This window comes from Heliangelus exortis, chromosome 7 (assembly GCF_036169615.1).
Source record: "Heliangelus exortis chromosome 7, bHelExo1.hap1, whole genome shotgun sequence".
NCBI classification, from domain to species: Eukaryota; Metazoa; Chordata; class Aves; order Apodiformes; family Trochilidae; genus Heliangelus; species Heliangelus exortis.
The window spans coordinates 174,586-195,733 of NC_092428.1; the positions used below are offsets into that span (position 1 = coordinate 174,586).

The 21,148-nt window shown below is 48.4% G+C and overlaps 2 protein-coding genes and 2 long non-coding RNA genes across 15 annotated transcripts in view; 2 read left to right on the plus strand and 2 right to left on the minus strand.

Moving 5' to 3' along the window:
• Positions 1-832, plus strand: part of LOC139798029 (uncharacterized) — a 4,086-nt gene extending 3,254 nt beyond the window's left edge. Inside the window, exon 2 of the long non-coding RNA XR_011726668.1 lies at positions 390-832. This is a non-coding gene — a long non-coding RNA (uncharacterized lncRNA). The remainder of the gene's footprint in view (positions 1-389) is intronic.
• LOC139798021 (uncharacterized) overlaps positions 1-10,086 on the minus strand; it is a 23,823-nt gene extending 13,737 nt beyond the window's left edge. Inside the window, exons 1-3 of one of the 2 annotated variants that reach the window (XR_011726656.1) lie at positions 9,703-10,086; positions 7,122-7,218; positions 3,367-3,443 (exon numbers count right to left, since the gene is read on the minus strand). This is a non-coding gene — a long non-coding RNA (uncharacterized lncRNA). Of the gene's footprint in view, positions 1-3,366; positions 3,444-7,121 lie in introns of both variants that reach the window. The other variant, XR_011726655.1, reaches the window with a different exon arrangement.
• On the plus strand, positions 4,192-19,463 carry WNT8B (Wnt family member 8B). Of its 3 annotated transcripts, none has more exons than XM_071748135.1 (6): positions 4,192-4,532; positions 9,405-9,438; positions 10,180-10,363; positions 11,518-11,643; positions 13,213-13,355; positions 13,517-19,463. In XM_071748135.1, the coding sequence occupies exons 1-6, from the start codon at positions 4,474-4,476 to the stop codon at positions 14,072-14,074; spliced, it is 1,104 nt and encodes a 367-aa protein (XP_071604236.1). In that variant the 5' UTR covers positions 4,192-4,473; the 3' UTR covers positions 14,075-19,463. The 3 variants fall into 3 exon arrangements, with proteins under 3 accessions (XP_071604236.1, XP_071604237.1, XP_071604235.1); XM_071748136.1 differs by having other exon boundaries at positions 4,193-4,532; positions 10,180-10,318; XM_071748134.1 differs by lacking the exon at positions 4,192-4,532 and adding an exon at positions 6,124-6,243 and having other exon boundaries at positions 10,180-10,318.
• Positions 18,725-21,148, minus strand: part of SEC31B (SEC31 homolog B, COPII coat complex component) — a 30,062-nt gene continuing 27,638 nt past the window's right edge. For all 9 annotated transcript variants that reach the window (XM_071748073.1, XM_071748070.1, XM_071748074.1 and 6 more), the window contains one exon: positions 18,725-20,454. In XM_071748073.1, the coding sequence (XP_071604174.1) occupies positions 20,275-20,454 (180 nt within the window). In that variant the 3' untranslated portion in view covers positions 18,725-20,274. The remainder of the gene's footprint in view (positions 20,455-21,148) is intronic.

Here is a 21,148-nt window from a genome sequence, read left to right on the forward strand (position 1 = left end):
GGGTTAGTCATGTTAGTCGTCCATAGGCAAAGAGGAAGGAGCTCACTGGACTTAAGCTAGTGCAGTTTTTACCACTGTTTTGGGGGAAAGAGCTGAGCCAGATTTGCAGATCCCCAACTTTGGGATTTGTCCTGGGACCTGTTAGGGGTCACAGAAGTGAAAAAGCATGGATCCAGTTCCTCTGTGCATGCTGCTGATGGCTTTACACCCATCTGTTGCTGAGGGTAAATGAGCACCTGAGCCTTCCCAAGTTAAGGCCGGGTGTTGGGAGAAGACTCTCTGGTGGCTGTCAGGCTGTCTGGACCACTGTGCTGAAGAGGAAGGGAAGAGGAAAACAGACTTTTTTTTTTTTTTTTTTTTTTTTTTTTTTTTTTTTTTTTTTTTTAAAGCTCAGATCCCTTGCAGAGCCTGTTGTCTGCGCTGGACATGGCAATGCCCAGCCCAGGAGAATGCCCCTGTGTCCCTGTCATCCAAGGATGCTCTTGAGCAGCACGGTAGAGCCCCAGCCGGGCCGGGAGCACCATCTGCCGGCTGCGGACCTGCAAGCTGGCTCACCGGAGCGACAAACCGCGGGGCAATTCCCAGCGACGGACGCTGCTACACGGTCACTAGACTGCGTAGCAAATCAGAGATGAAAAAGATCACAGGACTGCATAAACCACTCAGCTAAACTTCCTCCTGCCTGCTTTACAAAAGAGACTGCAAACCCCCCCCGTGTCTCTGCGCCGGGGCAGAGCTGTTGGTTGGTGAAGGATACTCAGCTGTCAGTCTGCTGGAGCCCCTTGCAGCTCCTGCAAAGCACGTGGATGGTTTTAGATAAAAAAAGATCAAAGCATGTCACTGTGCAGTTTCTTAATAAACAGGCTTGATTTTGTTCAGTTTGAAATGAGGTTTTGTTTCCAATTATTCCGGACAATAGTAACAACATGGAGGGGACCATGGGGAGCCTGAAAGGGAAACAAACCACAGGTCTCTGCTGCCACAGTGGACCCATGTAAGCAGCTCACCTGCAGATTTTTTTTTGACTCCTCAGGGCTGCTGAAGACTCAAGCTTAGCAATCTACATCACACCACACTGTTGAGCCATCTTCCTGCTTTACCCACCTCATCCTCAGGTCCACTGAGCACCACACACCTCTCAAACCCATACCCCTTTGCCCTCCACCTATTGATCCAGGATTTTTTCTTTTTTGCCATGCTCCAAATTGTCTTGTGAAGAGACTAAGCATGTTTCACCCTTGAGAGGCAGAACCCCTGTGGGTGCTGAAGAGAGGCTCCTTTTGCAGAGCCATCTGCAGCAGTGCCTGTGACACTAATTCCTGTGCCCCCAAGCTTGCCTGCGGTGGCCCAAGCCAGGCTCTCTGGAGGATGGTGGCCATCTCTGAGATGAGCAGTATCATTGGCTCCTGGTCCCCAGAGGGCTGTCCTGGGCAGTGCTGTAGCTGCTGCTCCAGTCAGGAGCCTGGCTTCCCTTCAAGGTGTTTGGGGACAGGAGTGGGGTGGCCAGGGTATGTTGCTTAGACCAGGGAGCTCACTGAGGTCTCTCTCACCTCCTGGCAGCTGGCTGGGCACACACTTCAACTTCTTCAGTCCTGTTCATCCTAATTATACCTTCATGAAGTGCTATATATAATTTCTCTACCACCTTCACAGTCCTTTTACTCCAAGCTGGTCCTGCTTGCCCTTTAGTGGCACACCACTTCCTCACTTTCCTCTGATTTTCATCCCCAGATGCCCTATGCCTCCCAGCACTTTTGTCCCTTTCCCTTTCACTGCCCTCACCCACTAGGGATGCCCTGAGCTGTCCCTGCATGAACTGGAAGGAGAACCTGCAGGTGTGAGCATACACTCAATACCAGAGAAGCAGAAGCTGACCTCATGGGAGGTTGCTGAGCCTGCGTCACCCATGCAGCGCCAGGAACATAAAGGTTACAAAGTCAAACTTACAGGCAGGAGGTCACGCAGCCATTTGCGTGTCCTGGTGTGTCAATACTGTCTTTAATGGCACAACTGCAGATACAGATACACAAAAAACCCCAACAAAACAAAACAAAAGACAGGCTTCTGGGCACAACAGCACCTTCCCTGTCTTTTTAGGGCTGAAATTCTCAAAAAAACATGTTTGCTTCTTCCATTGTGTATCAGTCAATCTCATAAAAGCTATTCAATTACTCCAGTGTTTGTCTGGCTTTGTTTCTGGAACCTCTTGACCATAAGAACATAATAGCACAGGTTCAGTACAGGACTGAAAGCCGCACTCACACTTTCTTGGGGTGCTAGGGTGTGTTTTGACAGGAACTGGACACAATGGAGGCTGTATTTAGCTGATGCAAAAGACAAAGCTGCAGTCAAGTCAGTTGATACCTGCTTACAGCCAGACTTTTTCAGCTCTTTCAGGACTGAAGTCTGTGTGCCGTCTAGGCAACATTAATTTACTTTTATTTTGATCTTGTACCTTTGGCATATCTTTTAAAAGAACTCTGTGAGCCAGACCTGAAATTTTTACACCCACTTCCCAACAGTAGCATTGGTAACAGGGTGGAAAGGCAGCAAGAGCATTAGAGTTTATTTTTCACTCTGTGATTACTTGTACAAGGTCTTGTACAAATAAGATCTCAAGATCTGGAGTGACAGTGTAGATTTTTCTCTGTAATCTGGAAATTAAACTTAGACATCTTATGTCAATGTTTTGGTTTGTTTTTTAACAAACTGGAAAAAATTACCACAGATAGTGGTAGGCTCTCTATCTCCTGTTGTCCTCAAACTCTGTCTCTGCCATTCTGGGAGATGCGCAAATAGTTGCACAAACATTACAGCACTCAGTGCAAAGGTCAGCAGAGATCTGTATTGGCCAATGGGTCAGATGGGCTATCCTTACAGCCATAACATGTACTTCAGTGCTCTCTGGGCCCATTTTAGAAATTTTCTAGAGCTTTTATTAGTAATAATAACAAAATTTGAGGAACATTATGAAACAGTTTTGTATCCCATTTCTTTAGAGAGTACCTTATAGAGTCTATTAAATAGACTTTGAGAGCTGTACCTAAGTGCTTTGAAACATGTTTGGGACACTTTTGTTTCAGGCTCTGCCTCCAGCCTTTTTGGCTTGAAAAGCATGCTTGTTTCCAGGAAAGTGACTACTGCATTTAATTGAAATTCGAAGTTGATTGGGGAGGCTGCTGGCTCTGAAGCACCCTGGTGCTGCTGGTGCTTCTGTGAGCTTGGAGGAAGGCTTGGCTGCCTCTTGTATCAGCTGATAAAAAAAATAAATTCCTCCTCTTTAATTTGGAACCACCTACAATTATTTTTCCTCATTTTTGCAATCCCCTTACTTAATTTTTCTTGGAGTAAACAATAATAACTCACCCCAGCAAACTCAGTGATGTCCTTCCTTTCCAGTTGGTCCAGACATGCCTGAAGTGGTGTGTGATTTCAAAATGGACCTAAGGAATGAGAAAACTCTGGTTCAAGAAACAAGACATTTGGTGACTTACAAGAAACAACTGGAAATTATTTTTCTTCCTGCCACCGGAAATAAACTCCCAGTGCAGGGTGGCAGCATCCCACTGGTGCTGTGCTGGGGGGGGGGGGACCCCCTCCAAGGTGGGCAGCCCCTCAGCTCCCCAGAGCAGCATCAGCTGCTGCAGCTGCTTCCTACACTGGGTCCAGGACAGCTTCCTTCTGGCAGGGCACAGGCACCTCCATTACTTGATTTAGGCCATCAAACCCATTAAACTGTGCTGAAATTCACAGTATTGACACTCTAGTTCAATATAATTAGACTTTTTAAAGTAGAATTTTTAAAGGGGGGGGCTTTCCCCTTACCTTTCAGTTTCTGAGGTTTGATCTAGGTAAATTCTCAAGGAAGGAGCTGAAAGGAGCCCTTCCTGTTGCCTTTGGGGAGGGGTGGGGGTGGGGAAGGAGAGACAGTGCTGTGCCAGTGGAGATTGAATCTAGTGATTATTTTAAGGGATTTGCCATCTCTTTCTTTATCCCTCTCTCTCTCTTTCTTTTTTTCTTTTCCCCTTTTCCCTCCCTCTTATCCCTTTCGTGGTGCATTTGTCTTCAAGGAACCTGGGGTGTTCTTTTCATCAGTTCAATCTCTCTCTGGCACTTGAGTTCTGATTGGCTGAAGGACTTAGGAAAAAAAAAAATCTTTAATTAAGTAGATAATCTCTTCTTAGGAAGTTCTGCAGCTCCATTTCACCAACCCTCTTTAGCTCTTACTTTAGGATTGGTTACCCTTCACAGAAGTTGGGATTCAGGGGGCATATGCCTCTTCATCACACCAGGATCGCCGGGTGGAAAATAACTAACTCCATCCCTTCCCTAATTTTGCTGTGCTTGTTTTTTGGTTTGTTTTTTTCATTTTTATTTTTTCTCTGGTGGTGGTAGTACCCAAGGGTTTTGTTCGTTTGATTGGGGTTTTTTAGGATCTCCTTTCTCCCTCTTTATTTGGATTTTATATTTCACATGGACCCTTATCTGGGCATCTTCTTCCTCACTCCCTTCTTCCAGTCCTGCTGTGCCTGGTGAGTATCAAGAGCACCTCAGTCTGTGTCACAGGCAGGTGGACTTCCTGGACCTCTTCACCTTCCTAAATATCCCCTCTTAGCTCAGTTCTGGTCTTTAATGTAGCCAGATATTTAGTGAAGTCCCAGTGCACTCATTGACTGAGAGGTTAGCTCTAAGAAAGTTTCCTTTTCCCCCTGCACCTCCCAACAGTAACTATACGAGCCAAATCCTGAGCTGGGGGAAATTAGGACAGGGGAAAGATGCAGAGGATCTAGCCCCCCTCACTTCCAACTGGGAAGAGAACCTAGTGAGAGAGTCAGGAATTTCTGGCTTTCCAAAGGCTCACAGTCAGTTTGTCTCGTCTTAATCAAATGGAGTGGGGCTCCTCCTGTGCTCCCCGAAGAGGACAGTCCCTGATTAAGAGCTCAGAGCCAGCAGGGGTGAGATGGATCCACAGGATCTATCTCCGGATGAGCAGCCCGAGATCCAGGCTCCTTGGCAGGCACAGGCTCAGGATTACAGGTCTGAAATTCATGTCCTAGGATTTCCTGGGGAGAAGCATTTGGCGCTAAGGTTTGGTTCCCAGCCACCTGGGCTGCATCACAGCAGTCCCCCCAGGCACAAGCCTGCAGCCACCTCCTGTGGGCCTCTTGCTCCTCCTAAGTGTGGCTTTACACTTATTTCCAGAAATGTTTTATAAGGATGAACAAAAAGAGATTGCATTTGCAGCAAAACTTGTGTCACTCCTTGAGGAGTTTATCTATACCATGTCCAAATGGAAATGCACTCAAATGACCTGGTTCTGTAGGGTTTTTTTTCCTGAGGTGATTTTTACTGAGTACCCAAACTTTATTCTCCATTTCTGTCACACCCTGAGGAATTGCTCAGTGGATTTTAGACTTATCTCTGACTGCAAGAAGAGGCTTTTCCTGTTCAGCTACTAAAATCCCTACCCCACTGCAGATCTCTAGGGTTGTTACTATGGATGGAGAAACCAAAATTACAGAAGAGAAACTCAAGAATAAATGGGACCTCATTCCTTTTAGGCTATGAGTGGAACTTCTGTTCTTTCAGAGATTTTCTACTCCATTAAAAAAAAAAAAAAAAAAAAAAAAAAAAGTGAAATAATTTGTGTATGCCTAAATATTATACCATAGCAAAGTGAAGATAAATCTCCCTTTCCAGATCAAGGGGAATATGTGTGTTACAGAGAAGATGAGCAAGAAATGCTAGGTTTTTTTATATTTCTGCTTTTTTTTGTCTTGCTTTCTCTGAGGCTTAGAATACTTTAGATGGTTTTTAAAAATCAACATGTGAAAGAAATAGTTGAAGGGGGAGAAATTTCAGAGCACAAAGTAAAGTTAAATACAGAAATCCCAGGCCTTTTCAGTGTAAATTGGGTGTCAATGTAAGCACATTTAGAGTACATTAAAAGATTTTTTTAAATCAACATATTAAAGAAACACTTGAAAAAGGAGAAATATCAGAGCACAAAGTAAAGTTCAATATGGAAATTGCAGGCCTTTTCAATGGAAATGAGGTGTCTAAATTCTCTATCTGCCTTCCAGAAGTTTTTATGTAAAAGTTTATAGATCAAGACTGCCCTGCTCCACTCTGCATGTCGCTCATAGCTAATAATTTCCTAAGAGAAAGGAAAATTGCAGACTTCATTAAAAGAGATCGTATTACAGACCCTGACCCTTTACTCTGGAGGAGAAAAAAAGCAAGGTTTGTAGGAATCACATAGTAATCCTGCTTGCACTTTTTGCAGGTTATCTTTATCTGATCCAACAGCTTAAAATGATACTAAATTATTTTTCCCTGAGAAAATAAGAATTGGGACCAAGGGGGTGGGGGAAATACAGATCAACAATATATTTTTTGTAAATATACATGGCCACTTCCCTTGAGTATGCATTTGATTCTGTCAGCTAGGTCAATGTGTTTCTAGATGAGCTAAAATGTCAGGATTGTACCTAGGTACTAAAACCAAATAAATATTAAAAAAATAGTGAAGGAAGAAGAAAAAAAAAAAAAAAAAAGCAGTGCTCCAAACATTAATGCGCTGTCTCCTATCCTGTGGGAATAAAGTAACAATCTCTAATACAGCAGTTTGTTTCTTAATGTTTTTTTTCTACACTTCAGCTGTGGGACTGCCTTAGTTTCCAGTGTCACCAGTGTTCTAATAACTTAGGGTAGTTGGTATTTGAGGATGGAACTTTGATCCAACGTGAAATTGTATCAGTTTTCTATATTTACACTAATGAGAGTAAATACAGCTTTATAATTTACAGCCAGGAGCATCAGGGGGTGATAAGGTATCAAATCCTTACAGGATATTTGATAAGGCTCTTGGAGCACATTAAGTTGAGGAGCAGGGTGCTGCTACTGGTTAAGGGTGTAACTGAACAGAAATTATCTGATGCTTCATAGCATTTGATATGTGTAAAATATAATGGGACAGCTGCTTGGCAGGGTAATCTGCTTTTGGGCTCAATAAAACTATGATCAAGGAGAACTGCTGTGGATACTCATTTGCTTTGAGATATTTTCCTAGTGTAGGATGCAATGAAAACCACTTGTCCCAGATTTACTTTACTTCTTACCTGGATGTGTGGAGTTGCAGCAAGGTAAGCAGCGTGCCCTGCCCAGGACTCTGCATGGGCTGGAGAACTCCTCTCTACCTGCTGAGGTCTGTCTGTGCTCTCCTGTAGAGCTGTCCTGGAGTATGAAGGTAGAGGGGAGAGGGGTTTAGATTGCTGGAAACCTTGTAAGCTTTTTTTCTGAGAAGATAAATAATTTCAAGTGTTTCACGTGTGATTTCAAAAAGTTTTAAATGCGTGTGGTGACACAAAAGTTACAGGCATTGGGTTGGTTCACACCCGTTGTGGATGCAGCTAGCTAGTAAGTTTAGGATCACATTCTGCTTTCCTTTACAGTGGTGTGGAAAACGAGTAGAAATAAATAAATCATACTACAAAGATGAAAACAGAGAGATTAATTTTCATAGCAATTTGTTATTTTCAGCACAAAATGACTCAACTGGCATTGCCAGTATCGCTCTATATCCCTGAAACAAGTGACTTAATTACTCTGCCTCTGCTGGAGACTATATCCATATAGTGATGCATTTTTCTTACCTAGATCACAAAAGCAAACAAAGACAAAGCACACAGGCTTTGTATCCATTATCTTCTCTTCTCTCTTAGCATAAACAAGAAAAATTTCAGCTAGCCTCCAGCTGTATGACAGTCCTGTCTCCCCTCCTCCTACATTCACTTGCAGCTACAAGAATTAAGTGTGGGGGGTCAAGTGTACCCGTCTAAATAATCCCTTGGTTATCTAAGTCCTACCAACCCACCCAGCAGCATGCTTGCCTGGTGATCAGAGAGATCAAGGAAAATTCCTTCTGTCTCCCTGACTTAATAAAAATGTTTAGAATATCCTGCTGGGAAATTGCTACTGTAACATTTTCTCAGCTGCTGATGGTGAATTTCCTGAACTTGGCCTTTTTTGCAAACCTCGAGGTTTATCCTGTGAGGAACAGACCCTTGCTCAATGCAGTGAAGCCAACTGACACCTGCTAACAGGCTGGTTTGCTGGAAACCCTGAACTTGTGGATTACTGTTCTCCTAAAGCCACCCATACAACTGCTCAGATGTTCCTAATCCAAGATGAGGCCAGAAAGCTTTTGAAGCAAATCCTTCTTGCACACAGTGAATGTGGCTTTTGCTGCTGAGTGGGGGAAACATTGCAGATGGGACATCTCTCGTGCTTCACCCATGAAAACAAGAGAGAACTTGTAATTCTCCAGATCTTGCCTACACAGGGACATTTTACCAAAGTTTTCTCACAGCTGCTGCCGGGAGCTTAGATTCACACTGACACCATCCTGAGTGTGGTCCCCACAGAAAAGTTCTTAAGGGCAAGGCAGAGGACAGGAGGGAAACCAGATGGAAAAATGACTTGTTCATGCTGCTACCCAGTTGCATTAGTATGGGGACCCGTGGAGCTCACACAGGCTGAAAAGCCCCAGGTTCATGGCCCTGTGTGATTCAGGTCACCCAATGCTCTAATCACTCCGCTACAGATGCCATCTCTCAGAGTCCCAGGAAATATTTAATTAGCTGTACAATACAGAAGCAGCTCCCAGAGGAAAATTCCAGTCCTGGAACAAAGGGAAGAGATCTCCAGCTCTTGCAGGGCCCTGGCACAGCCCTCTCCCTCCAGTTTTGACCCAGGGGAATCTTTCCCAGCACAAGATTCATCAATATGGATACAAAAACTCCCTTTCCCCCCCCACCCCCCCCCAAAACAAAAACAAAAAAAAAAAAACAAAAAAAAAATCAGACTTTGCAAAGTGAAACTTTGGAAACTAGCTCTCTCAAGGCTTTCTAAATTGTGGAAACAGCAAAGACCATTTTTTTGAGGTTTTGACCAAATTACATCCAGTTTGCCCCCGTGTCTGGGGCAGGGCTGCAGAAAACCTAACTCTTTGTCCCCCAGTTTGGGATGGCAGTGCCTGCTTCTGCCTGTGCTCAGGCCTGCCCTGGGAAGCTCCAGGGAAATGCTGCCTTGAGTTATGCTGAGCAGCAGCTTGGTAAGGCAAAGGGAACAGGAAAGCCCTAAAAAAAAAAATGAGGGATTGGTACAAATGTGTGGAAGAAATCAAAAGGAGGGAGAGGTGAAGAGGTTGCAGCCTGGTACGGCCTGCTTGGGAAAGTTGGAGAAGGCACCATCCTGGCTGTACAACGACGGGAAACAGTGAGAGAGCTGCAGCCAGGACACAGGCAAGCTGAAGGGGGCAAGAGGAGAGCCCTGGGATGCCTGGCATTCTCCAGACCCCTCGAGCATCACCCCTCCCTGCTAACACTGTCTCTCTCTTCCAGGTCAGTGAATAATTTCCTGATGACGGGCCCCAAGGTAAGAGAAATTCCTTTGATCTCTGTCCCTGATTCTACTAAACCCAGGAAAGGAGGGGCTCCTCCTTCCCACTCCTCTCCAGACAGCCTTGGCCACAGTTCCCCTTGTACCCCACGTTTCTAGCAAAAAGACAAAGAAGGGCAGAAATTACCTGCTACAAGTGACAACTCCTTGGTTTCAGCCCTGAACAAAGTTGATCTGCTTTTAAACTGGGTGGGGTCAGGTTGTGGAGATTACTTTATTAGCCAGAGCTGGTCATCTCACCTGTTACCTGTTGCTTCTTGATGATCACATTAGCATCAGAAACAGCAAACAGCTGGAAGGCCACTTCTTGTAGGCCCTGCAAAAATAAGATCCTCAAGAAGCACAACTGGAATTGCCAAGGCCTTGTTCAGTGTTTTTTGACCCCCCCCCCCCTTACTCCTTGTACCCCGTATTTAGAGGCACTTTTAAAAAATATTTCCTAACCAGGACCAATTGTAAAATTCACCTTTTTTGTTGCTGTTGTTGCTGGCTATTCCCCACGAACACCTCAGGCTCATCTAGCTCTTGCTAAATCTAAATTTCAAAACATTATGGTGGAGCAACCTTGCCCCAGAGCACAGGCCGTGCCCCCGGGCTGTGGTGGAGGAGGCTGCAGGCCAAGGTGCCTGGGGCTCCCTGATACCTGAGGAGATGGCTCCCCCCCTCTCATCCTAGAGAGGGAAAGGGTTCCTTCCTGACCCCCTGCTCTGCCCCTAGGCCTACCTCATCTACTCCAGCAGCGTGGCGGCTGGGGCGCAGAGCGGCATCGAGGAGTGCAAGTTCCAGTTTGCCTGGGACCGCTGGAACTGCCCTGAGAGGGCACTGCAGCTCTCCAGCCATGGCGGGCTGCGCAGCGGTAAGGAAAGCATTGGATACCACTACTGGGACCCCCTCGTCACAGGTTAGAGCCCAAGGGCCACTCATCCCTCCCAAGTGACTCCTTTTCTTCCCTCATCCCCACCTGGGGTGGCCCTCTCCCAGGAATGCCCCAGGAAGGTCTTTCTAAGAGGCCACTTTCACCCATCAGCTGCCAGGCATGGCTGGGCTCCGGGATCCTGACACACATCAGGACAAGGCAGCCTCCCAAAGCCAGCATTGCCTGCAGAGCCACAGAGCCTCCCACCAACCCTCACACAACTGGCTCCCCACAGGGATCATCTGGCCAAAAGGCAAGAGAAAAGTCTTCCCACAGCTTCCAGATGTCAAAGTCACCTTGGGCAGAAATCCAGCATCTATGACCTGTGCCACAGGCTGTGGGGACTGTGGCAATTGTCACAATGTCCCAGTCATTACTTGTTTGCAGGTGCCAGAAAATGTTTCAGTACATACCTGGTCCTCTAGACACATGTGCTGCTGTGCCAAGCTCCTACCTGCCCTGTACTGGCAGGACCTGGGTATGGAGGAGAGCTTCAGGCCTGTGGTGGGACTGGCAGCTGCCAAGGGGTCAGGGCCCCAGGCAGAGGTGGACTGCCCAAGAGGGGAGCCTTGAGGAGGTATTTGCATCACCAAGTAACACTCAGAGATCTCAGAACCATTCCCATCAAGGTTATTTGCTCAGGTCTAGACCTTTCTGGTTTTAAATGAAAGCCAAAGGCTCAGTGAAGTCAGCTGGTGATCACCACACCGATCCTGGTGTGTCCTGACCCCCAGACAGTGTCCAGCAGAAGGTAAGGCTGGAGGGGCTGTGGGGAATGAGCTCTTTGACCCTTGGGTAGGACCCCTTTCCCTCTGAGCTGTATTAGTGAGACACGGGGGACATTTGGCTCTGTGCTGTGACCCCACTGATGAGCTCCCACAAAGACAGCCAAGTCCTAAAGTCATCCACACCCTTGGCAATAGTACCAGTCAGTCTGGATTGAATTTGGGAGCTTCTGTCTTCATGCAGTTCAGGCCAAAAGTAAGCTAACGTGACAGGCAGGGCCCCCTCTCCACCCCACAGACCCCTGTCCATTGCAGATCTCCTTCCCAGCCTCCTGCCTCACAGGAATAATTTCTAACACTGGTAGTGCCATGAAATCTTCAGCCCATCTGCTCTTCTATATTTCCCCTTGACAGCAAACCGAGAAACTGCTTTTGTCCATGCCATCAGCTCTGCAGGCGTCATGTACACACTGACCCGGAACTGCAGCCTGGGGGATTTTGACAACTGTGGCTGTGATGACTCCCGCAATGGACAGCTGGGTAAGGAGAGATGAGTGGCTGTCCCTCCCTCGTGTCTCAGGAGGCAGGAGAAAGCCCTTCTCCTCCCCTCTGCTGAGACCTGCAGAAACAATTCCTCCTTCTGGCACACAGCCTTCACTCGGTCTCCATCACAGCAGTGCCCATGGCCACCAGGCACCTTTGGGTGGGGAACCCCAGGATGCACTGCTCCAGCTCCCCATTGACCTTTCACAGCATTGACCTTCCAGTCTTTTGTTTTGAGTGGAAAGAAGTCAAATTTCAAAATGCCAGAATCTTTTAAAAGCCTTTCCCTGCCTAACCATACTGGGCAGTTGGTATGTGTCAGTTTATAACACACACTTCTAGAGTGTCCAGCATTTAGCATTTTCCTTTATTAGCTAATAGTTTTAAGAACTGCCACTGTTTCTTAGGTGTCTGAGGTGTGGGATAGCACACCTGTAGCAGAGCAAGACTTTTGGACAATGACATGCCAGATTTTTTCTTCTCTGGAAAACTGAATTAGTCATGCTACTTCTTTTCCCCAAAACATATCTGTTTGTCATGAAAATTTTCCATTGTAAACTTAAAACCTTGGAAGGCAAAGGAAACTTTCAGGCTTGTCCAAAACAGTGTAATTAAATTCTAAACGCTGTTGTGCTGGATCCAAGTTGGTGAAAGGCTTCCACTCGCCCTTTGGTCCCAGCTCTTGATTTGGACTTCATCATCTGCTGCAAGTACCCACTTCCCATGAGACACCCCTGCCTTTCCATGGGAGAAGGAAAGGACTGCTGGGGAAGTCCAGGCAAAGGCCAAGTCTTTCAGGGAGAAGAAAGGCACAACGCCATGAAACCACAGCTCCCAAGTTGTACTACCGAAGCATGTTAGGGTCAGAATATTCCAGATTTCAAATCTTATTAAAGAATTCGCTATTTTTCGCTAGGAAGAAAAGAATCAAACTGCATGACATGTTTCCAGTCAGGCAGCCTAAGTTACCGAGCACCCAGATTGTTAGGAAAAGCACTGTCCACATCCTGCTGCACAGTTTCCCAGTTCTGTGCTGAGTCCTTTGCTTCCTCCTGATAATGGGAAAACCAGACCCTTCTGAGATGGTTCAGCATCAGCCCAGGATTCTGGGCCTTCTACGGATGTGTGCCAGCCTTGGGTTGTTTCCCATCAGAGGGAACCCTGTTCCTCCTGACCAAGATGCTTCCACACCAGTTTGCTAACCCACATTAGCAAGGTGCTGTCCCTGTAAGTCAAGGTTTGAAGGAAGGTGATTAAAAACTGAAAAGTTAATCTGTATGACTGCTAATGTATGATAACTAACAGCTCCTGAAACATGGAAATCTCTGGGTTTGTCACATGGGACAATCTTTGCTACCTGCACGAGCCACTTACTATCCAGGCCTCAGCAGAAATGTCATGAGCCCAGGACAGGAGGAAAGAATCTGGGAATACAAAAGGCTGGATTTACTCCACTGCCTCTCTTCCCTCCCCTCACTTTTGAGACCCTTTCTTCTTCCTGTAACCGCAAGCCAGGCTGGTGAGGGGCTGGCTCCCTGATGGAGCAGATCTTCTCTCCTTTCCCAGGGGGACAAGGCTGGCTGTGGGGAGGCTGCAGTGATAACGTGGGCTTTGGGGAAGCCATTTCCAAGCAGTTTGTGGATGCCCTGGAGACTGGACAAGATGCCAGAGCTGCTATGAACCTGCATAACAATGAGGCGGGTAGAAAGGTGAGCCCCTCTGTCCCCTCAGACCTGACAGCCATGCCCCTGAGCAGGGAGGGTTGGTGACAGGCTCCTCCACAGGCCTGAAGCCGTATTTCTTCACCCACTGCAGCACAGACATGGCCCCTCTGAATGTTTCCCGAATTGCTTGTCTCCTCACCCTGCAGGCTGTGAAAGGGACCATGAAGCGGACTTGCAAATGCCACGGGGTGTCAGGAAGCTGCACCACCCAGACCTGCTGGCTGCAGCTGCCCGAGTTTCGGGAGGTGGGCACTTACCTGAAGGAGAGGTACCACAAAGCCCTGAAGGTGGATCTGCTGCAGGGGGCAGGGAACAGCGCTGCCAGCCGGGGAGCCATCGCCGAGACCTTCAGCTCCATCTCCAAGAAGGAGCTGGTCCATTTGGAAGATTCCCCCGACTACTGCCTGGAGAACAAGACGCTGGGGCTGCTGGGCACGGAGGGCAGGGAGTGCCTGAAGAGGGGCAAGGCACTCAGCAAGTGGGAGAAGCGGAGCTGCCGGCGGCTGTGCGGGGACTGCGGGCTGGCGGTGGAGGAGAGGAGAGCAGAGATGGTGTCCAGCTGCAACTGCAAGTTCCACTGGTGCTGTGCCGTGAGGTGCGAGCAGTGCCGCAAGAGGGTCACCAAATACTTCTGTGTCCGCAAGGAGAAGCGGGAGCGCAGTGGGGGCGGCGGGGCCAGCCACAAGCTCAAGAGAAAGCTCTAACATGCCTCTGCTCTCCTCCATAGTCCTGCCTGACCCTCTCCCCTCCTCTCCTGCCCTCCCCCTACCTCCCGGCAGCTCCCTGCCACCCTTGGTTTAGTTTTGTCTCATTCCTAGTGTCTCCTCGCCAGGGCCTGGGCAAGGTCATGAGCACTCATAAGCCCCTGGGCCTTGGCCACACAGGGAATCTCTTATCAGTGCAGTGGGGATGATTTCTGAGAAGAGCCTCAAGTGTTGACAAAGCAAGGTGACATTGGGCCCCTTAGGCCCAGAGTCACTCTATCTGGTGACTGGTTTTGCCCTCAAAAACAGGTGGTCTCAGTGAGCTTGTCTGCTCCCTAAGCAAGCAGTTCAGAATGGTAATCCCAAAACCAGAAGAGTCTTCTAGTACCGCACTGAGAGGCACTAAAATAAAATTGTTATTGCCTTTTATTAAGATCCAAGGGAATAGAAAAAGTGTGCAACTCATTCCTGCAGTAAGCCAGCCTCCAGGAGGCCCACAGCATCACTTCCTACCCTTTGACAGCTTTACTAAGCTCTCCAGTACTGTACTTTGCATTTGAAATAGCAGCAGCAAGACTGAAGCTCCTGCTTGACCTGCCCATTAAAGCAGCTGTCCAAAAGAGGAGTCCCATCACTTATTTTTTATGTGCTTTCTCTGTATTTTCTAGTTCTCCAGGTCTCCTTTCTTGCCCCAGCATCCCTGCCAAAGCCCTTGGTTGATGCCATAAAGATGCTCTCACACTTCTCCAGTCCTGCTTCCCTCCCAAATCTCTCACAGAGGAGCTGCCAGCTCAGCCCATTCCCCACCTCCTCCTCTACTCGCTGAGCACTCCTGCTCTGTCAAGCTAACTAACTAAATACTTCCTCCTAGTCTAAGAAAGTAATGTCAGTTACTATTTAATGTTGTTGTAAATAGGAAAGTGAAGCACTTTGAAGTTTAATTTATTGCACAGTTACTGTGATGTATACATATCAGTTTTTCCTCTATCACTTATTGTATATATACTACAGGCTAAGCAAGTAGCAGAAAGATTTGTTTGATGCATCTCCGCTCCCTTGCCGTGGGGTAGGGAAGGAAGATGCTGTCAGCTGCAGGACCTGGGGAAGCTCACTGCACCACCAGTCATCTCCCCCAGTCTGTGAGGTTATCATCTCCTCTGCTGTTTGAAGTGTCCTTTAGCCAGATGAAAAGCCAGCAGAGCTAAGTTACTGGCCATCAGACTTGTCTTGTAGCCAATATTTGTAAACCAATAGCCAATACAATAAATCAGTAGCCAAGTGCTTGCAAAATGCTGTCATGTAGTTGAATGGATTTTTTTAATCCAATTGCATGTGTGGTTGTGTGCAGTTACAGTTCTGGAGACTAAAACACAGCCACTTACCCATCTGTTGAGCATAGGAGCAGCTCAGTTCCCTCCATGCAGCACCAGCACAGCTCTTGCCAGGAGGGGAAGGGGTCTAACACCCTCCCTTCCCCTTGCCTGAGGTTGCATCCCATTGCAATGCAGCTGCCAGGAAAAAAGGGTGGCAGAAGGGCAAATGGGCCCATTTGCTCATTCCAGAGATGATACATTAATACAGACTCATATTCTGTACGTGTCTCTCAGTTATCAAATATTCCCTTAATGCCAGGACTACTTCACTGGGGATGGGAATTTGGGCCTAAGACAAGCCAGGGTCTCACCAAAGCAAGACCATTTGTATGGAGCAAGAACTCCCTCCAAAGACTGCAAGAAGCAATCTTGGCCCATTCCCAGGGGCAGCTGAAACACTTCCACTTCACACACAACCCACCGGCTCTTTGTGCCAAGGCTCTTACCAATATGGTCACCTTGTCCTCCCTTGCATCTCCTCCACCACCCCGTGGCAGGGATGCATCCTTGGGCAGGATGGTGAAGAGCTGGTGAGGGAAAGCTCCAGCACGGGCTGCCTTGAGGGCACCTGCAAGGCATAGAGGACTGCTTCTACCCCCTGATCCCCTGGACTGCTTCTACCCCCTCCTTGTCCCTCTCTGCCTCCCCATTCCACGGCCAGGCGGAAATGTAAGACAAGGAGATGCAGAAGCTGCTTCCCCATTTCCTTCCCAGGATGTGGCATGTCCCCTGCTGGCATTCGTGCCCCCCAAGGCTGGTGGCACGGCCCAGGACGTGCCCACTGGACACAGGGACACCTCGAGGTGTCGGGGACAGGTGGGGAGCGTGGCAAGGGGAGGCCCAGGCACTGCATGGCCCCTTCTGGGAGAAAATGGCGAGCCGGCAGCTGCAAAATGTGCTGACCTCAGCATCGGGTCGGGACCCAGAGGGGTCCCCCCTCCCCGGCAGAAGGAGCCCGAAGCGGTAAATGCACTGCGGCCATTGTCTGGCCGGATTGGATGCTTCCATGTATTCATTTCGGTTTAATGAAGGCGCATTCCTCAGAGGAGAAATATTTACATTCAGCTTCCCAGGTGGTCACCTTCGCCCAGATGACACACAAACAGGCAGCCCCCGGCTCCCCTTCCTTCCCCATCCCAACCTCTTCAGAGGGCTCAGGGAGGAGGGGAGCCAGGGGAGGGGGGCGGCGGGAGGAACAGAGGAGAGAAAGGAACAAAATGCTAATAAATCAGCCAGCCAGCCCTCTTCCCCTCCCCTCTGTGGAGTCAATGGAAAGTGTCATTTCACATGCTAATCCCCCTCAGCTCTCTTCACAACACCTTTTCCGAAAAGTGTTTGGGAAAAGTCCTTGTGGCCCGTTTACAGCTCCCTGCCGCTTCGGATTCCTTCTTGTCTATGGCTGCGGCCCCCGTGTGGGTCTCTCCCTCCAGCAGGGCTTCTTACAAAAAACATCTCAACAAAGACTTTGGAGTTCATCAGCCTCCCACTGAAATTCACAGCTGCTGAACAAACTAATCCCCTCTCTTGGCCTTTCTTCCTTTCAATGGGTTCTTGGCTTCAAAGACACTTTGGGAAAGGACTTTGTGGGGACTCACACTGCTCCCTCAATAGAAGTTAGTGCAAGCATTATCTTCAGAGCAAGTGGCTTTATAAACAAATACTGCCGAACAATCTCTGCCCCTCCGGCTGCCCCAAACACACACAAGCCGAGCCTGCAGACACGATGTTAGCTGCAACAGGATTAGAGCTCTGCTCTCTGTGCCCAGGGATCCATTCCTACCACCTCCCCACCTCTTTGTCAGCCCAAAGGCCTTCTCACCCAGCAGAACACTGTGTGTGCCCACACGGGAGGACATCACGGGGAGCAGCTGCTCCCTGCAGCCCAGGAGCTGTGACCAGACAAGAGACAGTGCTGCCAATGCAGGAGCCATTCCCAGCGGGGTGTGTGAGGACAGACCCCACACCAGGGCAACAGGCAGGGCTTCAGACACTCAAAACACCCTCACATGGGTCACCTCACCTCTCACCTCCCTCCCTCCCTGCTTTACATACCCAGAGTTTCAGGACGGCCCTTCCTGGGGTAAGGAACTGAGCAGCAGTGGGACAAAGGGGCAAGCAGGAGGGACTGGCACTGGAGGCAGGATAAACAGTCTCTACGTGAATCCATCAGAGGGAACTGCAGTCAAATGCCTCCGAGAAATACACAGAAAATCCATGCTTATTTCTCAGTGGTACAAGTGGCCTGAACTACGAAAACTGAGGAGCAGAAACTAAGCAATAACAGGCCTGTTAAATGATCCCAGAAAGCCAGGACTTTCCTTATTGACTCATTAAGCAAATGTATGCCTCCAGGGTTACCTGCTCACCTGTTCAGCATCACATCAAGCCTGCTGCTTTTGCAAATCTGCTTTCATCTCCCTGATGGGGAACAGCTGAGAAGCCAGGCAGCTTGTTAACTGCTCCCAGATCAGGCTGCAAAAGCTCTGGAAGACTCCCTTACACTTAGTGTTTGCCCCTGCCAGCAGCAGAACTCATAAAGGCTGCTTCTCCCCAAATGTGTGTCCTGTGTTCACAGTACCCCAAGAACCTTCATAAACCCCAGTCCCTTCCCAGCAACGGCCTTTCAAATCTTTCCTGTCCAAACAATCTTTATCAACCTTTTCTTCTTCCTCCCAAGTCTTCCAACCCCAAGTCAGGTTACACACTCCTGCGTATTTCAGTTTCATGTGTGCCAGCTGGCTGGTCTGTATGTACACACCAGCTAGCCAGCTGATAGCAAAGAGAAAATAAATATTTTTGAGATTACATCAGTATTTTTGCAGAATCTAGTCTGGTTTCCTGGTTTAAGTGGTGTAATGTTGATTTCCAACAGGAGAGGACTTCATCAAGGGCTCTCTGCTTACTGACATTCTTGCAACTCCCAGTGTCAAGTGTAAAATACCCCAAAACTGCTGTCATTCCTGAAGAGAAGCTCAGCCATCCCAGGGAACTTTTTGAGATCAATGGATGCAGGTGAGCAGTTGCAACTGAGGTGGATGATCAGGAAAAGATCTGTTCTTTGACCTTGCAGCCTTAAGGCATAGGTAAGGCCTGAGGTCTCGCCACACCAGAACCATTGCTGCCTACACTGGCAGAGCCCAGAATCTGGTTTTGACCCACACTGTTCCCCCTCTCTCACCAAAGCTGAGACCACAGCTCTCAGTGGGTGGCCCTGAAAACTGAAGGAAATCCCCTGCAGCCAGAGGTGACAAGCCTATGGAAAAAAAAGCTAGTGATATCACAAAACACAGCTTTTATTTCACTGTTCTGTAATCTCTCAGTGCATCAAACTGCAGCAATAGAAACAACACAGCAGCAACAAGGAGGCACTTTGACCTGGGAAGCAGAGAACAACATGTCCTCTCCCTCCCTGCTCGGATTCTGCTCCCTCCTAAGCCTCATGGTGGAGCAGGCTCATTCATTAAGTTGCTGAACCACCAGCCCACGATGGCATTTATCACCCAAGCAGCAAGCAGAGGAAGCAGGGGAAGCCTTCCACCCAGCTAGGGCCCAAGAATGACACTGCTTGGTTAGCATGAAAGAGGGTGAGAGAGAAGACACACACACACACACACAGATGCCCTAAAATCCCATCAGCCTTCCTAGACTTCTTTCCAGGACAGATATGCTTCATTCACCAATTTTAACCCAGAGGGAATGCCACAGTGATGCAAAGCCTCAGCACAGCCGTATATTTGGGACCTGGCAGCACCACCTCCTGCAGCATGTTCCTGTCACCACAGAGCCAAGGGGCCTTTGGGACCCACCTCTGCACCTATGTCAGTGTAGGCAGAATGAATGCACCATACCTGAAGCAGTGCTGCTCAAGTTTGGGTACTCCTCTCAAGAGTAGCTAGAAAGGACATTTTATGGGACCTGACCTTCTGCTCTTAAAGCCCACAGACTGTCTAAAAAGCCTAGTGTAGGAAACCTTTAGATAACACCAGCAGGCAAAAGGCCAGCTGTGCTAACATAAAGGAAGTGAAAAAGCCCAAATCCAGGCTTTTGGCCCAAACACAGGATGCAGCTGGCTCAGGGAGGAGCATGAGCAGTACAACCTGCTACCATTCCCACATGGAAGAGTCCCAGGAGCTGGACTCTCTGGGACTCAGGAATCAGCCTGAAACTTAAAGGGCTCAAGCCTGCAGCTTATGGAGGAAAAGATGCAATGGAGGTGGGATACAGGGTAAACAGGAGACTCAACTATGAAAAGAAAGGGCTGGGCAAAGAAGAAAGAACCAAAGTTAGCCCAGAGCAACTAGGTAGCCCTAGCTGTAGCAGGATATAGGTGCAAATGGGTGAGAGGGTGAGTCAAGGATGAGAATGAAGAGAAATGAGGAACCAGAGAAGAGATCTTCATGGCAGCCCAACAGAACAGGGACACTCCAGTTCAAGTCCTGAGGCAGCCCAGCTTTCACCCAGGCCGTTTACACCACAGCAGGGAATAGAGCTTGAGGCTCTTCTGCTAGTCTCCTGCTACTTTGTCTCCTAAAAAAAGAAAGCAGCGATCTTTGCAACCTGGACAGCCTGAAACTGAGATCCCTGGTCTGGGAAGAAGCCTCAGCCTAGTGAGAAAGAAGAGAGATAAAGAGGAGTCCCCAGGAGTCCCAGGCCCTGACTGGCTGTCTGGAGAGCAGATGGGGCCAAGCACTCTGGCCCAGCACAGTTCCAGGCACTGGCACAGACTTAGTTCTCCTGAGTCAGAGGAGTAGTCCACAACCTGCAGCACATCAACAGATGAAGGTGTCCACCAGCTCCCAGTGTGCTCTGTTCCAGCTGCTCCACACTTTACACATTCAGCTTGCCAGCAATGGTCATGAGGACTTTCAGGATGGGCATGAAACCAGACACCTCACTGAAACTGCTGCTGCTCACCACTTGTGTGTGAACCAGGAGACCCTGCTGGTAGTTCCTAGCCTCAATGCAGCGGGCAATTTCATGGAGACCCATGAGGATGGTTGGAGAGAGCTGTGGAGAGGGAGCAGAAATGAGTCAGCATGCTCAGCACTGCAACACAGCCCACCCTCCCTCCCTTCACACCCATCCCACCTGTTCTCCACCTGCACAGTCAAGCACTGGCAGGAAGGACAGCCTGCTTCTTCCCTCAGTTTCTCAGCCCACAGCAAACATAAATCTAATGTGCAGTCTGCATGCAATGGATGCAGGTTCTAAGTTTTGGCATCCTAACATTTTGGCATTAACTGAACATCTGATGTAGTTGAGAAGGTCAAAGATACACGTAGCACAGAATCCTGCCTCTGTGCAGGCCTAATGTGGACGCTCAGAACAAGGGTGTATGAGAAAAGGACTCTTCCCTTGACAGCTATCCTTTCAGCAACTAGCATCAACAGTTTCAGAGTTTTCTAAGCTGGAGGCTACACTAGGCTACACTTACACTACAGCCAATTGCCCATTCCTTTTTGGTACATGTTTTCATGCCAGCATACTTCCTGGGGGCAAAAGGGCCCTGCCAGTACCTCATTTTTTTCTTACACTATGTCTGGGCAAACATCAAGTCAGACAAGATAAGGCTGGCTGGAATCAAGGTGTGTTAATGAGGTTTGGCATTCCCCTAGCTTTCTCAAGAGGGTACGTCCTGGTAACACTGGGAACAGACACCAAGACCTACAACCCAGTGTAAAGGTGGGATCAGGAACCTGGC

Excerpts from the sequence above, each read along its gene's own strand:
- WNT8B (XM_071748134.1), top strand. The coding sequence starts at position 6,134 with ATGTCGCTCATAGCTAATAATTTCCTAAGAGAAAGGAAAATTGCAGAC. Across the intron at positions 6,244-9,404 it reads TGGAGGAGAAAAAAAGCAAG|GTCAGTGAATAATTTCCTGA; the intron begins GTTTGTAGGAAT and ends TCTCTCTTCCAG. Across the intron at positions 10,319-11,517 it reads CCATGGCGGGCTGCGCAGCG|CAAACCGAGAAACTGCTTTT; the intron begins GTAAGGAAAGCA and ends TCCCCTTGACAG.